Below are 16,249 nucleotides of genomic sequence, written 5' to 3' on the forward strand. Positions count from 1 at the left end.
CGAAAAAGGGGTTATAAGTTGCGTTGGGTTAGGGGGTTTGGGGGGGTTAGGGGCATATAGGGTTGGCAGGGGGATTGGGGGTGCATGCCGCAAATAAATGGCAAGCGCCTCATTTTGAGGCCACAGCTGTCAAAGCGCGGACAAAGGAACAATGCTCGCCGTTCGGGGCTTAAAGCCTCCTGATTGAGTGAAGTGAGGTATGCAAGAGGATCGGAGGATCTGCGGATCGGGGGATTCCATATCCCCATAACCCACAATCGAAAGATGAAGGTCCCAGGTTGCGAGTTGCGAGTGTCCAGTGTCCGTACCCATATCAATTACTTAAAGCTCATTCACAACATTTTTTATTTTCACCTGACAAAAGCCGAAATGGCATCCAATCAATTCGCTGGCCGGCCGGCCAAGTTGCAGTGGCAACGAGCCACAAAAGCCACAACACATGTTCTTGCGCCCGAAAAACTTATCGCCAGCGATGCGATAAACGATAAATAAATACAGGCAACAAGATGCTGCTGCCGGGACTAACGAAGGCAGACAATGTTTTTTCTCCTTTTTTTGTGTTGTCCCCTCCCCCCCTTCTCTCTCCTGGTTAGTTAAGGCCAGGCTTAAAGGAAAATACAGCAGAAAAAAAAAGGAAACTGTCGCCGAGCCAAGAGAATGAAATAAAATAAAATCTGCAAGCGTTTTGTCAGGCGTCGTCTTTAGCCTCTTCAGGTATTTCTGTTTTTCTTTTTTTTTGTGAGCTTTTTGTAATTTTTGTACCTTTGGCTTCCTCATTTGCGGCTGTTATACAGTCATGATTATATGGCTCATATGGATGTGGCTACGGATCTATTTGCATTCGGTGGGTGCAGCTGGAAAGCAAGGTGTGCTCTTTGTGTGGTAACAAACGACGAACAATTGCAGTGGTGGTGCGAAAAGTGTGCGGCAAGTGCCTAACAATTTGCCCTTAACAGAGGTTAGACGGCGTCAACAGTTCGTGTTGCCCTGCTGTGCTTTAGATGTTGCAATGCTGCCATGTTGCAGTGTCGCAGTGTTGCACTTGTGGCAAAGGCTGCCGTTGCCACTTGGCTGGTTTCATAATTCTTCACCTACTGCATTTACAGATAATTGTCCTTTGCTGCTGCACGCATATTAACATGCTTTCTCCATATCAAAGTTAATTTTCAGTCCAAAAGCGGCTGCCTCTCACATACTTGTGCCTAAACAGAAGTTGGCAACAGAGTTGCTGCTGCGGCTTATACATTAGCCAGTCGCTGGTATGGCTAATGTCGCTGGTATGGCTAATGTCGCTGGTATGGCTAATATCGCTGCTGTGACTAATGTTGCTGTTGTGTGTGCCTTTGCCAGCTGGTTTTCCTTAGCTGCCTGTTTTGCTGCTTGTTTTTGGGGGTTGGCTGTGTCAGCAGCGGACCGACCCTCACGCACGGCCCAAGTGGCAGCTATAAAGATGTCGTTGTTGTTGCTGCTGCTGTCGGGCCATGCAAAAACGCAACGCTAAAGCAGGTGCAGCAGCCTGCAACTTCCGCAGCGAATGCGAGTGAATGTGTGTGCTTGTTTGTGTGGTGGGTCTTTTCAAACAGCAGCAGCAGAGGCAGCAGCAACATGAAGTAATTAACAACCACAACAACAGCAGCAGCAGCAGCAACAACAGCAGCAACATCATGAGCCAGTGGAGCCAAGCAAAGCGTTGACAATAGCATTGAAGTTGCTGCCGCAGTTGCAGCTATTGTTGTTGCCGTTGTTGTCATTGTAATGTGCTGATTTCATGGCAAGCGAATACACCGCGTATACGCAACGGCAACGACAGCGGAGGAGGAGGAGGAAGGGCCCTTGCCCTGGGATCTTTCTGCATATTTTTACGCGGCCAGCGAAGGCAGGAAACATGCTCAAGTGGCGGGAATGTGGCCAGCATGCTGCTCCCGAGCACATGTCAAGTGGGGAATGGGGGAATGGGTTGGGGGTTTCCCCTTTGCTTTTCAGAGCAGGAGTTAAGTGGTGAAGAGTTCGGACGCGGATTCACATTCGGTCTTCCCACGTCAGCGTGTGAAAGAGCAATGGCAATCAAAGTAAGCGGGGTGGTGGTGATGGTGATGGTGGCAGGAATGGAGGGGTTACTCAAAAATGATAACTAAAACTAAAGTGAAAACTAAACAATAAGTGGTTCACTTTGAGACTGCATACAAAGCTTAATCAATGCATTTTGTTTCACAAGCTGAATAGATTGTAATGTTAATACGAATAATGCACATTTGCAGGCAGTCTCAGTGCACACACAACACCGACGTAATAATAGTAATAATTGAATGGTTAAACAGTTAAACAATCGATGGCGAGTAACAATGAATATTCACCCACACCGAGATCGCATAATGTCTAGAAGCTTTTGTCTTGCTTACCAGCACTGGTCCGCGGCTTGGTCCGCACGGGCTTGACGTCCAGGCAATTGCTGCCCGCATTGCTGCCGGCGCCACTGTGCCCGCTCAGCGATCCCGCTCCGCCGCTGTTGCCGCTCATGCTGCCCATGCCGGCGGTGCCGCCCACCGCGCCGCCCAGCCCATGCAATCCGGCCGAGCTGCCGCCGTGATGGTGGCCACTGTGGTGGTGATGGTGATGGTGGTGCGCCTGCGCCGCAGCCATACTGTGACGCACTGCAGCCGCCGCCACCGAGGAACTTTGGAACATATTCGCCGCCGCCACAGCGGCCGCTTGATGGTGCGCCGCCGCATGGTGATAGGAGGCATAGCTGCTGGTGTCGTAGCCACCGCTGCCGCTGCCACCGCCCCCGCCGCCGCCACCACCCCCGCTGCTGTACGCCTGCGCCGTGCCGTCGAACAAGCCGTTCGAGGATGTGGCTGCGGAGGCGGCTACGGCGGCGGACAGGGATGCTGCTGCGGCGGAGGACGAGGCGGATGTGTTGCTGCTGGCGGTGGTGTTGCTGCTACTCTGCTGCTGCTGCTGTTGCTGCTGCTGCTGCTGTTGCTGCTGTTGTTGCTGCTGCTGCTGCTGCTGCTGACTGCTGCTAGAGTTGGAGCTGGAATTAGTGGTGCTGGCTGTACCTTCGCGCTGCTTGGGCGTCGACGTGTGGGTGGTGCCGCTGCCGGAGGAGCCGCTCGCACTGCCGTTCTGGATCGACGGCTTGATGTCCAGCGCGCAGCTGGCGTCCGTCAGTGAGGTAGAGCCCGTGGCCTGCTGGTGCATAAACGCGTTCATCACGGCCTGTAAGAAAATTATTGAAAAAAAAGTTAAATGAGGATTCATTAAACCTAAGTGCTCGTTAAACTCAAATCTTTAAAGCACAGCTAAGTATTTTATGCCTCTGTTGAATGTTCAACAATAATTGACTGCCAATATATATTCAAATGCTGATTTCATAATGACGATTAAAGAACTGAATATTGCCATATTTAAGATATAATTCGTTAATATCTGCTGTATTGCCATTAAGAAGCTTTCGGTAATCGAAATAATCGCCGATCGCTCGACGGAGCCGCTGGGCATATCGATAAAACCACTCACCTGGTACTCGGATGGACCGGTTTGCACGGAGTCGGGCGTGGAGTCCTTTGGCGGCGTCGGCGGGAAGGGGAACGAGTGCTGGCCGGCGGCCGTCGTCTGGTGGCTCTGGCCCATCTGGCCCAGCTTGTGCTCCACCTGCGGCTCCTGCGGGCAGGCGAACTGGCCCATGCTCCAGGCGCTGGCGGGGGCGAAGGACTTGTGCTCGCTGGTCAGCCAGGGACTCAGCGGGGTGTGGAAGTGCGGCCGGCACACTTGGGGCGAGGCATGGGTGGAGGGCATGCGGGATGCTGCAAGGAAATCACAAAAAAAAAAAAGGGTATAAGAATTTAATAAACTCTTGCTGTGCGTCGCATCAAGTTAAATGCTGCATTAAATCAATTATGGCCCAAATTTATAACGAAGATTAACCGACTAAGCCGCGTCCAGAAGCGATCAAAATGCATAATAAATGACGTTGTTTTTGAGGTGTTTTTCTTTTTCTTTTCATTTTTATTTTCTCTCCCTTCTTTTTTCATTTTTTGTTCATCCTCTGTGGCTGCCGCGCAAATTTGCGGAAAAGCTGCGTTATAATTTATGAAACACCAGCCAGCGCGAAGAGAGAAGGAGCCGCCACAGAACCTCTGACCACCAAACTGCAAACACTCGGACAAGGAACCACCATTCATTGCTCGCGGCCTTCGGGCCAACTTTGCATATGGCCAAGACCACAAGAGCTGGCCAAAATGTTGGGGGGTGAAGGGTGCGGCGGGGCTGCGATTGCAACTGAGACTGGGACTTCTGCATTGTCATAAATTGTTTAATTTGTATCATAAACAATCGCGTTAAACTTTTGTCCCAGAGCTAAAAAGATCGATCAACGGGCCGGCTCGGGCCGGCTCACCTCGGCTTTTGGCCGGGCTAAAAGTGTAGCCTAAATGTCTGGCAGTGTATAATTTAGCAGACACCAAGTGAGATTTATGTGCGCCAATGCTGCCGGTTACTCCATCGATCCAATCCGATCCGAACCGAACCGATCCTATCCTATCCTATCCCATCCCAGTCGTCCGATCGACGGATCCGACAGATGCCCATATCCTCGCAGCGGGTGTTTTTTGTAGTTTCCAGAAGTGGAGGGGGAAGGGGTGGTAAGGGGCACTACCCAAAGGGGCAGGCACGTTGCAATTGTTTGGGGCGCACTTATTCTTATTATTATCATTAATATCGGCTGCAGCTCCCCAAAGAGTCGCAAGTCCGAGTGGCCCTCGGGGCTTGTTTGTATGTGGAATTATTTTTGATTATGCAGCAGCAGCAGCCGCAGCAGCAGCAGCAACATCTACGGCAGCAACATCAGCGTTGCAGGCTGGTTGGCCAACAGTAGGTCAGTTCATTGCACGCCGAGCCGAGATGGATTAGGCCAAGTCAAGACGAGAGTCGATAGGTAACTCTAAGTAGCAAGGGGTTCGAGGAATAGGGAATGCTCTAACAGCAAAAAATCATAACAAAGTGATTTGATCATAAAACTATCTGCATTTTAAGCAAACATCAAGATCACTACAGAATTAGTGGCTTATAACTGATTATTAAGAAACTCTTTTTCAGAAAGGATGCCACAAAGTGGTAGCTGCCACCTCGAGAAAGGGTATTCAGTGATCGGTAGAGGGCAGGCATACACAAACCCGATCGATGGTTCGCTGGATCGCTGGCTGCGATAATATCCATTTGATTATCCTAATAACAGTGCTTTAGTGGCGATATTATATGTACGTGTGCCTGATTATAGAAATTAGCTGCTGCAGCAGCAGCAGAAGCAGACGCATCACCACCGGAACGACATGCAGCATGTTTGGCAACATGGCATCTTGGCATCTTGGCCAGACTTTTCCCAGTGCAATGCCTCAATCAAATGTGGTTATTGCTTTTCCCGATCTGCGCCGCCGAGTTCACACTTTTGCGCCAACGACACAAAGATGCCCAGGATCGCCCATATATGAAGTCGTCATCGGATCGATTTGGTTCGGTTCGAATCGATTGTATGTAATTTGGCAAGATCGAGGGAAATAATACCATTGGTCATGCCAAATTATATAGTCGCAGGAGGATGGTTGCATCTTTCAGCCCGCTGCCAAATCAATGTCCGATGCGTTCTTTAATTGGCATGGCGAAACTTTCAATTTGCCAGCCGATGGTGTTGGCGATATCAGCGGGCTGTTAATGTTAATCCCGAGCTATATGGCAACTTATATTGTATACTCTCGTATATATGTATGACTCACAGATTACTCGTTTCTTATTCTTGTTGTTTTTGCCGTTTACTGTGGCTGTTGGTCGTATAAAACAATTCGCTAATAAATCAAGCTGAGTACACAGCAATTAAAGTTGCAAACTCGAAACAAAAAGAACGACATTTCTGTGCTGCCAATGCTGTATTGTTGTTGCTCTGGCGGTATGCAAAGCTCGTGCTGCTGGAAAACGCTGCCCTTGGTCGTCTCCAGGCCAAAACAACAACAAAAAAATACAAAAAAAAACAAAAAACAGGCTGACACGTTCTACACAGCAACAAAAACAGCAAGAGCCACAAAAGCGGTTAAAAAACAACATTTTGAAGCTTTTGGCCTGCGCTTGATTTCTTCAAACTGACAGATCAAAGCCTTAAAAGCCGCCGCTCTCTTTCGGCCCGTTCGCCTCCCTCTTTCTCTCTCCCCCCCTCCCTCTCTCTTGGACATTTCTGTGGCGTTTTAAAAGCGTTTGACAGCGCTCAACGCTCTCAGCGCCTGTCCATCTGAGCCAGCTTCGAAAACCGTATTCCAAAACCGAAACCGAAACCGAGCTCGAAATCCCCGGCTTAAAGCGCCTTTTAATTGCAATCGAAGCTGACGCTTGACGACGACGTGAATGACATAATTAATGTATCTGAATGTACAGATACAAACATACGGATATATAAATACGTAGGCTGCTTCGTGTGCACTTAGCCGGACGTGTTGGACATTTGAAGATGACAGCCAAACAGGTGAGGCCTGCAGACCAGAAGACCAAAAGACCAGAATAGCAGAAAGCCAAAGAGAAAAGCAGCGAGATGAAATGGCTTCAATTAGTAAAATGCATCAGCTGCCGGCCAAGTTATCATTTCGGCCATCGCATCATGCTCAGCATCATTTAAATTTCAATGTGAGAGGACAACAAAGCGAAGCAGGCAGGGTGGTGCTGCTGGCAGTGGCAGGCCCATCTAGATAAGGCCCAAAAAGGATTTTCCGTTCTCAGTCTCTTTGGTAAATTAAATTCACACCAATGCCGGCAGAAAAGGATTGGATTGGATGGGATGGGATTGGATTAGGGGTGCGAGATGCTGGGCGTTCTTATCAATCGATGGAAATCAAATCCGCAAATGAGTGAAACGAGACTCTTTAACCGCTTGCGCGGGCAACTTGTGTGAGTTGTCAGTGGATTTAACTCGGTTACTCTTACGATTCAGCTGCTTCCTGCCAGCAAGGAGCAGCAACAATCAATCATGCGAACGGCCAGGACGACGAGGCAATCCTGCCGCTCTTGCAGGAAGGAGCGCCCTCCTTCGTGACCCCTCGATGGCACAATGTCTGCAGGCGGTGGCTTAATTTATAGCCAGAGCTACCCTCGAGGAACAAGGACTTTTCTTTTCACCTGCTCAACGGGCGATTTAATGTTGCTGTTGTAGGCGCGTGGCTCCAAAATGCGGTCAAGTGTCTCTCGGCGGCGCTGTTACACCTGCTCCAAAATTGGAAATTGTTTAAGCATGCAGCGGTGGCAGCAACAACCAAACAGCAACCAACAGCCAACAAGCAACAACGGGCCATAAACTATAACGGATTCCAGTTTCAGCCACCACCGCCAAGCGGCAGCGAGATGGAGAGCTCGGCAGGTAGGTCAGTTTTGGCTGCTCGAAGACACCTTGATAGTTATAGATGTGCACAGGGAGAATAAGTGGTAACTGGTAAGTGTTTCTTGGAGAAAATGGATCTCAGCAAGTTAGCTGACTTTTGTACCTATTAATGATGGATTTTGAAGTATGAAACTAGTGTTTCTTAGTGAGTTTAAGACCAGCAAAGTTAGTTTATCATTCATATGGCACTCTTTTTTCAGTGCACCTCCAACAGTAGCCGAAGTTGAAGCTCAAAATTGAAGCTGAAACTTGGGTCTCTCGACTGCTTAGCATTTTGCGCGCTTGTTTGTTTTAATTATTTCTTTGCTTTCTGCAGTTGCGTGACTCCGACTGACTGACTGCGAGATTGCCCGCAGGACTGCCGGATAGACTGACGGACTGAAAGACTGACAGACTGACGGAATGGCCCAGTGAGTGAGTGAGTGACTGACAGAGGCAGGCTGCATTATTAAGCGCAAACTGCACCGCCGCTGCCATCTATATTATTAACACTTTATTTGCAGCCCCCGGATCAGCGTTGCATGCCAGCTTATCATTAGTCATAAGTTGTCAATTGCATTTATGATAATGCGTTTAATAACTCAAGTAGCTGCAACAGCAGCAGCGACTTGTAAGTTATGCCGTTGCACAACGCACCGCCCTGGAAAATATATGTTTTTATTACACATCTTTTTTTCCATTGAGGAATTCTCTGGCTTATTAATTGCTTTATAATTGACGTATTTGCAGGCCAAAGCTGCTGCGATGGGACGGGAATTTCTCTCTCTCAAAAACGAACAAAATAAAAGGAGCACCAAAGAGGAAAAACAATGAGAGCTAACCAGTTAACCAGCTTGTTTGGGCCAACGTGTGAATTACGTGGCCTGGCCCAGCTTTTGCATACGTGCCACAATGTGGTTGCCACAAAAAAATATAAAGGCAGGGAAATGGGAAAACACGTTGATAACAACAAGCGCGGCAATGGGAGTTGCAAGTTGGGCTGGGTCTGAAGTGCGCCATTTTTGTGGCCATTTGCAGTTGCCGGTGGTGGTGGGTGAGCGTCGTAAAAAAAAAAGGTATACAAATAAAAAATATACAAAAATGCTAATAATGCGGCTGCAGCGGCACAAAAAGGCGCGTGCATTGAACAGGAATCCTGGCCACGCAATGCCCACTTTAGCTTTAACTTCAACTGCAACTGCAACTGCAACTGCAACTTATGCAAATGCAACTGCAACGGCAGCCTGTCAGCCAGTCAGTCAAGCCGCTTGACAGTTTGGCTTTTGCGCCGACTTTCGGCTAATGAGCGAACACCCCATCTACTTCCACATGGCTTCCAGCCAAAAAGGATGCGCCTGCATGATGAATCCTGTCCAGAAATGCCTGCGTGCGCACTTATGACAGTTCGAAGCGTCAGCGAAATCATTAAAATTGACAAGTTTTTATATGACAAAACCAAATTTGGTCACTCAAAGGCAGCGTTTGAAGTGATTGCGCGAAGTGTTTTCAGTTCTCCGCTGACAAGTTGCTCTTGCTGAAGCGAACTTCAACATGTTTTTTTCGCGATGATTTTTGCTGCTCCTGCTGCTGGGATTGGGATTGGACCACCGGCGGGCGCTGCCTCACATGTCATAAATAAGAACGCGTTGACATTTATCACAACAAAGGGCCAAACAGCCAGCAGGCCAGCGATCCACTGAGCCAGTGAGCCACACAAAGACAATGGGTCAGAAAAGTGAAAAAAGCGCAACTGAAGCGGGCAAAACGTTGCATAAATTCATAAGTCTCGCAAGCTCGAGAAATTCAATTGATGCGACCTCGAGTCTGGGACTCTTGTATCCAAGTTGCTGCTGCTGCTGCTTGGGCTGCTGCTGCTGCTGTTGTGTCCACTACTGCTGGCATATTCGCATATTAATAAAATATTTTATTAAACACACGCGCCGCCAACAAAAGATGATGGCGATGGCGATGGCGATGAGAGGATGCCCCGGCTAAAAATTATGCTAAACAGTTTTTCGGGCCCAGGCCCCCAAAAAAGGCTGCAAACGAATCGAGAATCAAGAATCGTGATGTTGCTCCTTCGGATCTTGAATGCTGCACGCGCATTGCCAACAAATTTTTGGCGGCGTCTCTTGCGACACATATTTCTGTGATCCGCGCAAGGGAATCACTTTTTTTGTTTTTTTTTTTATACTTTATGGTTGATTTTTGCGATTCTCACAAACGGGTTTGTCGCACAAATTTCGACTGCTCCTCGAACACGGCAATAACATTGACAAATGTTAATTAGAGCGGCATCATTTGTTAGAGCCCATTACAGGTGGTCCGATATCGGAGTTCTTGGTAAGATTGTTCTATTTCGATAGGTAAAAACCTTGCCTTTCCAGGAAGCAATTTGCCGTGGAGTACAATGACTCTGTGTGTCTGATTAATAAGCCCAGAATGCCAGTTCGAGTTTGATTTGCTTATCCCGGCGAGATCAGCGCTAAAGATCGGCACAGGCACAAATGTCGCAAAGTCATTTGTAAACTTGACACTGCAATGGGACCACAAGCCAAACACGGCTGCACAAATGTATTAGCCACAATTTATCAGCAGCAGCACACAAATGTTGCCGCCGTCGTTGCAGCAGTTGCTCCTGCTGCTGCTCCTACTGCTGCTGCTGCTGTTGCATTGACAGCGGGGGCAGCAACAATGCGCTAATATTCAATATTGTAATTGCATTCACAAATCGTGCCGAGGGTGCTCGCAAAGCCCCAAACCGGCAACATGTTGCTGCCGCTGCTGTTGCATCTGCGACTCCTGTTGCTGCTGCTGCTGCTGGTGCGGCTGGTGCTGCAAAATTAATGAATGCCCCTGTCCGGGACTCTCTTTGTATGGCCAACTGACCGCTCGCTGTGTTAGACAAATCACAACAACAGCAGCAACAGCAACAGCCACAGCAACAACGGCAACATGTTGCTGCCGTGCGTAAGCTTTTGTCTCGCCTTCTGATATAAATCGCAGTGGAGCTGTTTTTTGATTTAACAAATTAATAACGAGGCCCGCTCGGTAGCCGTCTTATTGATGATGCCACATCACAAGCCATACATAACCATATTCGTATTCATCGCTAAATATATACATCCATATATATATACATATATATATATATATATATATATGTCGCGTTCCTGGAAATCGCGGCTGACAAATGACAGGGCCTGGATTCTCGGCAGCCAAGACTTCCGGCCCAGTTCGCCAGAAGCAGCGAGCGGCGAGCTTTAAAGGAGCACAACTGGCCACAACAGTCGCCATCTTGGCCAGATTGATGCAGCAGCAACACGGCAACGGCAACAGGAACGGCAACGGCAATAGCAAAAGCAACACGGCAACATTGCAACATCAGGCGACATTGATAGTGATTGAAGGACAGCTGTTCACACTAGGCAAACTAGCCGCAGTCCGGCGAACGTCAAATTAGAATGCGAAACGTGTTGCCAATGGGAATGCTGCTGCCGCTGCTGCAGTTGCTGTTGCTGCAGCGGACAATGCACATTGTGGCGGCACCTTTGGCTCTGCGGCATGCAAAGCAGCCAAGAGCAACATCCACAGCAACATCCAGAGGAACGTCCAAAGAACTGTTGCTGCAGTGCAAATTAATTGAAGCATCGCAAGGCAATGTCAACGACAGCAACATCACGTGTTGCATGTGGCATTTTGGCGTAGGCTGTGCTCTGCCGTTCTCCACCATCCCCCCTCCCCCAAGCACATTCTTATAATTATGTCATTTAATTAAGCAAAGACAGTTCGCTGTGCCACGACTAATTAAAACATCGCGCCAGCAGCAACAGTTGTTGCAGCAGCAGCAGCAGCAGCAGCAGCGAAAGCACAGCAGCAACATGTGCGGTGGAATGAATGACCGGCCACTGTCAATGCAACGAGCAACATGTATAACACAAAACAGCAATTCAACTTTGCCGCTCAATGGATCGTACGATGTACTCCACTTGCACTGCTACTGATACTGATTGCACTGGGCAAAGGAATGCTTCCAGGAATTTGGGTCATAATTGATGTGGCATGATTTGGCAAGACACTTTAATCAAGGCGAATTAAATGTAGAAATGTAGAGGGGCAGAGAGGGAGAGAGGAAGAAGGGCTTGTGTGAGCCACCCAAAAAGTGCACATCAATCATACGCAGCGGTGGCCCAGCTGTTCAATTGCAATACCATAACTCACTTTTATAGGCCATCCACTCGCACACAATTCGCTGAAAACTTGCGCACCGGGATTAAGATTTGCCGCCGAGATTCTGTCCAGGCACGCTATATCGCTATATCGCATATATCGCTTGTATCGCTTGTATATGCCTTGGCTATATGCGCTATATGGCCCATAAGCCTGCTGCTTGCAGTCGGTAAATTACAACAACTATTACGGCCCAGCCCCACCAAAAGCCAGCACTAAAGCCAACGCCAAAGCCAAAGCCCAGGCCAAAACCATGGCAATTTCTTGGAAAACTCCGTTTTGTGCGCTTTCGGGCCTGGCCACATGAAAATTTATGAGTGGACAGCGCTTCAAGTGCAACACCTGGTAGCTGCTAGCCAGGCTAGTTGCAAGTTGGGCTGCGTCGACTGGGGTTTTTCAGCTGAACTGCACGAAAGGAAAGGAAAGGAACAAAAGTCGCACTCAATGGGCCCGCATCGCATTTGATATCCTTTGTAGCGGCAGCCCACTGTGCGTGACATTTGCGTTAAGTGGCTGTGGGAACTTTCGGGCTGACGTTGAACCTGAATCCTGAATCTGAGTCCGAAGCCAAAGCCAAAGCAAAAGCTAAAGCCAAAACTAAAGCTAAAAATTATGAACAGAAGCCGCAGCAAACGGGCGGCCAGCAAAAAGTTTTCATTTGCCCGATTTTGCTTGGCCGATAAGCCAGAAAAAGTTGCCAACAACAAATGAAAATGCACGACACACACAAATATTGTCAAAAACTTGGACAGCAGATATCGCTATCTCTATCGGGGCATCTATACACCTCTCCCTCTCACACGCGGTGCGAGTGCAATGGCTATATGCGGTATACTCGAGCAGTTCGAATTGCAGGCGAAAATATTCAAACGCTCGACGGGGGTAATTATAAATAAATTTTATGCTCAAGCTTTAACAGCCGTCGGATTTACGAGACAAATAAGAGATAGCAAAAGTGACGCAACGAATCGGGGATGCTCTAATTTCGGGTAGTTATTTTAATGGCTCAATTGAAAGCTCATAAATTCGGTGATATGTCCTCAAAACGAAAGTATTTACGCTTAGAATTAGTGAAATAGCTCATAATTTAGCCAAAATAACCATGTATTTCACAGCTGGTGCTTAAGTTCTAATCGAAAGCTGATTATCTTAATGGTTGCCAACAGTATTAAATATTTAAATTATATAGCAAATTCCTTCTTTATTCGCTTTATCCAAATACCAAAGCCAGTGTATAATCATGGCCAAGACAAATAGTGAAATACCAACACAAAAAAGAAACAAGAGTTTGTGTGTGTGTGTATTTTTTGATCGCAAATGCTTGTGAAAAAAGCGAGTCAAGATGAAAAAATGTAGAAAAATAAAACAAAAGCCCAGATAAACACAAAACCACATACACACACACACTGAAGTCACAAGACAAAAGTTATTGCCAAAATTTTCGGCATGTTTGCTTTTGAAATTTAAATTTCACATTTGTTGTCGTTGGTTTTTATGGCCTGGGCTATCATAAAAATTTCCGACTCACGAGCATGTGAGCTCTCAAGTGTGTGTGTGTGTTGTTTTGGGCCATTAAAACTGCATTGGCCTGTGAGTTTAAGCCAAAAAACTAATGCGCCGCCCTAGTTGCTTAATTTGCCACTAATGACAGCCAGTAAAGTTCCAGCCCCTCATAATTGACAACTAAATTGGCCGACTGACAAGGGGGCTTTTGCCACGGCTCCCCATTTCTTCGGCTGCCCCCGAGATGTGACATATGCAGACTAATGAATTTTAAAATCAACGCTCGCCACAGGTGCCCGTAACCGTTCGTTATGGATGCGAACATGCCACTCCACTCCCCAGACAAACTGTCTGTCAAGCGATTTGAATCCCCAATCCGCAATCCCGCCATCCGCAATCCCAGAATCCCACAATTCCACAATCCCACAGACGCGGAGTGCATGAATGAATTACAGCGGCAACTGGGCAACTGAGCAACTGAGCAACTGGGGGATCGCTGGATGGATCAAATCAAGCATCAATAAAGTCGGCATATGAATAACATGAATTAAACATAAATGCAAAAGGATCGCAACGCATCGCATCGCATTGGATCGCATCGCATTGGATCGCTTTGGATCGGATCGTTTCAGCTTGAATCGAATGATCGTTCAGCTCCCTCAAGCGATCTGATTGATCACTTTGCAGTTGCACAGCCTCACTTAGCCAGACAGACATTCCAGGGGCACTACTACCGACTGCACACGGGATTTTAAATTAAAATTTTGCACACTCCAAGAGCAGGAAATAAATTCAGCGACCATGCCGCATTGATGCATGTCACGTTTGGGTGTTCGCTGCGTTTACGTGGAACTGTCAAAATGCAAAGCGCAATAAAACCGAAATAAAAACCAAAGCCAAAACCAACAACAAAATAAAACCAAAATATATATATGTATAAAAGCAAAGCCCAAAAGCTGCAACAACAATGGGCTTGGGCCAGGCTAAGTGGCAAGTGAAAATGGTTTGGGGCATCAACTGTCAAAAGTGACAGCACAGTCACAGTCGTCGTCGCAGCCCAGAAAACTGAAAACTGAACTGAACACTGAACACCGAACACTGAAAACTGAAAACAGAAAGCAGCGCCAACGGTGGCTCAAATTGAAAATTAACTTAGCGGAACTGGAATTTTTTTGGAGGCGTGTGAACTTCTCACACACACAGAGACACAGACAGACACCTGAGCTCTGGTAAAAAATGAAAATAATGTCGTCTTCTTAGTTTTTTTTTGGGGCCTAATGAGCGCAGATCATTTTTTGTTTATGGGTCGAGGCACAAATTTCAGGCAATTAGGAGAAAAGTTAGTTTATATTCTGTTGCCGGGCAGAAAATCTAATAGAGTTATAAAGAATGTAGAAAAAAAGATGACCAATTTTTAGAACTTTCGTTTTGTTATGTTTAATTTTAAGAATTGCGGGATGGTACATAAATGCTGAATACTATTTAATATCAGTCTATGATCTATGTTCCAAGGCCTCCACTCGCATTTTTCTAGTTCCCTTGTTTTACGCCTCCCACCAATTGTTTCAGTCCTTATCTGGACGCCTAATTTCATGTTCCAAGGATACAATCTAGTGGCAGGACAACGGCGATTTCCATCGAGCCATTTCGATGGCGGCCCACAGGAAACGCTCACTCAGCAACACAAAAAAGGCGCGAAGCAATCGATTTGTGGGCGGTTCGTGGTGGGTGGTGGTGGTGGGAGGTGGGTGGTAATGCACGCCCACGCACTCCGTAAAATACCAAGCAGTGCGGCAAACCCCCGCCAAAATACATTCATTAAAAACGCATTAGAAATGACATTAGAACAAATGTTCAAGGGGTAACGAAACCAAATAAAAATGGAAGAAATTACTTAAATACAGCATAAATCGAAATGGTGGTTAAGGTCTGCGCCACTTTTCCCCAGCAATTGTTGAAATATAGTGTATGTTTGGCAATTTATCATTGATTTCTTGACAGTTCAGTTGGAAAGTATTGAGAATGGTTAAAGGATAATAGTAGCAAATATCTGAATATTTAATTATTTACAGCTTGAGCTGAAAATTATTCATAAACCAAATTTTAAGTGGCAGTACACCAAAAAGGTCTAACTTTCGTAGTTTTGAGTGGAAACGGATGTGTAGTATAAATTGTACAGTATAATCAGCTCATTTCCATTGGCCTTCCAACTTCGATATTTGAAATGCTCTATTTTATTCGAAAGATAATTACTTTTACTGAACCGTCTAGATATCCCAATGATTTCCTCATCCAAATGAACTATGAACTATGTTTGTGAACTTCACTTACTGTGCTGGTGGTAGCTGGGATAGTAGCGCCGGTGGTGTCCGTTGCTCTCCAGCGCGTAGAAGGCGCTCATGTCGCTGGTGTCCAGTCCGGAGCCGCCGCCGCCGCCGAGGGCCGCTCCCACGCCCACGCTGCTGCCCGCCGAGCTGGCGCCGCTGGAGAGGCTGTGGTGGCTGTGGGCCAGGCTGCTCCCGGCGCTGCCAAGGCCGTTCGTTTGGGGCGATACGCCGCCACCATTACCGCCGCCGCCCGACGATCCACCGCCGCCGCCTAAGCGCGGACTATCGTACCAGCTGCGAGCGGCAGCCTCCGCTGTTGAGGTCATATCCATTTCGAGTATAATCTTGAATGTTTTTCTGTTCTACCGGGGGGCAGGAATCGGGCGGTTCTGTATCCCTCTGCGGTCGGGTGCTCTTCGCCTTTTTGTTTTTAGCTCCTTATGTTTAGTGATGATGGCTATGCATTTTTCATATACAAAGGAAACACTCAACTCAACAACTCACTCTCTCTCTCTCTATCTCTCTCTATATATCTGTGAAAGTCAAGAAAATGTTGAACAACTTTAGCAACTGAAGTTGGGTGTCTGCTGTTGATAAGATTTTAACGGTAGCCGGCGTTATCACTCACTCTCCCTTATCGCGAGCTTTACATTTTTTGTTCAATTGTTTTTATGGCTTTATGGCTGCGGTACAGTTATACAGGATAACCACGAGTTGATTTACGATTGGACTTTCGAATTCCACGTTCTGTGTAGTGTAGTGTGGGAAATGACAAAACTATGAAAGAACCGAGAAT

At 47.2% G+C, this 16,249-nt stretch overlaps 1 protein-coding gene across 2 annotated transcripts in view; it reads right to left on the minus strand.

Annotated features, from left to right (window-relative positions):
* Nucleotides 1-15,785, minus strand: part of LOC122621091 (GATA-binding factor C) — a 32,606-nt gene extending 16,821 nt beyond the window's left edge. Inside the window, exons 1-3 of one of the 2 annotated variants that reach the window (XM_043798841.1) lie at nt 15,458-15,785; nt 3,520-3,806; nt 3,060-3,219 (exon numbers count right to left, since the gene is read on the minus strand). In XM_043798841.1, the coding sequence (XP_043654776.1) occupies nt 3,060-3,219; nt 3,520-3,806; nt 15,458-15,785 (775 nt within the window). Of the gene's footprint in view, nt 1-2,399; nt 3,220-3,519; nt 3,807-15,457 lie in introns of both variants that reach the window. The other variant, XM_043798840.1, reaches the window with a different exon arrangement.
* Between the last annotated feature and the right edge of the window lie 464 nt (nt 15,786-16,249).

Source organism: Drosophila teissieri, chromosome 3R, assembly GCF_016746235.2.
Source record: "Drosophila teissieri strain GT53w chromosome 3R, Prin_Dtei_1.1, whole genome shotgun sequence".
Classification (NCBI taxonomy): Eukaryota; Metazoa; Arthropoda; class Insecta; order Diptera; family Drosophilidae; genus Drosophila; species Drosophila teissieri.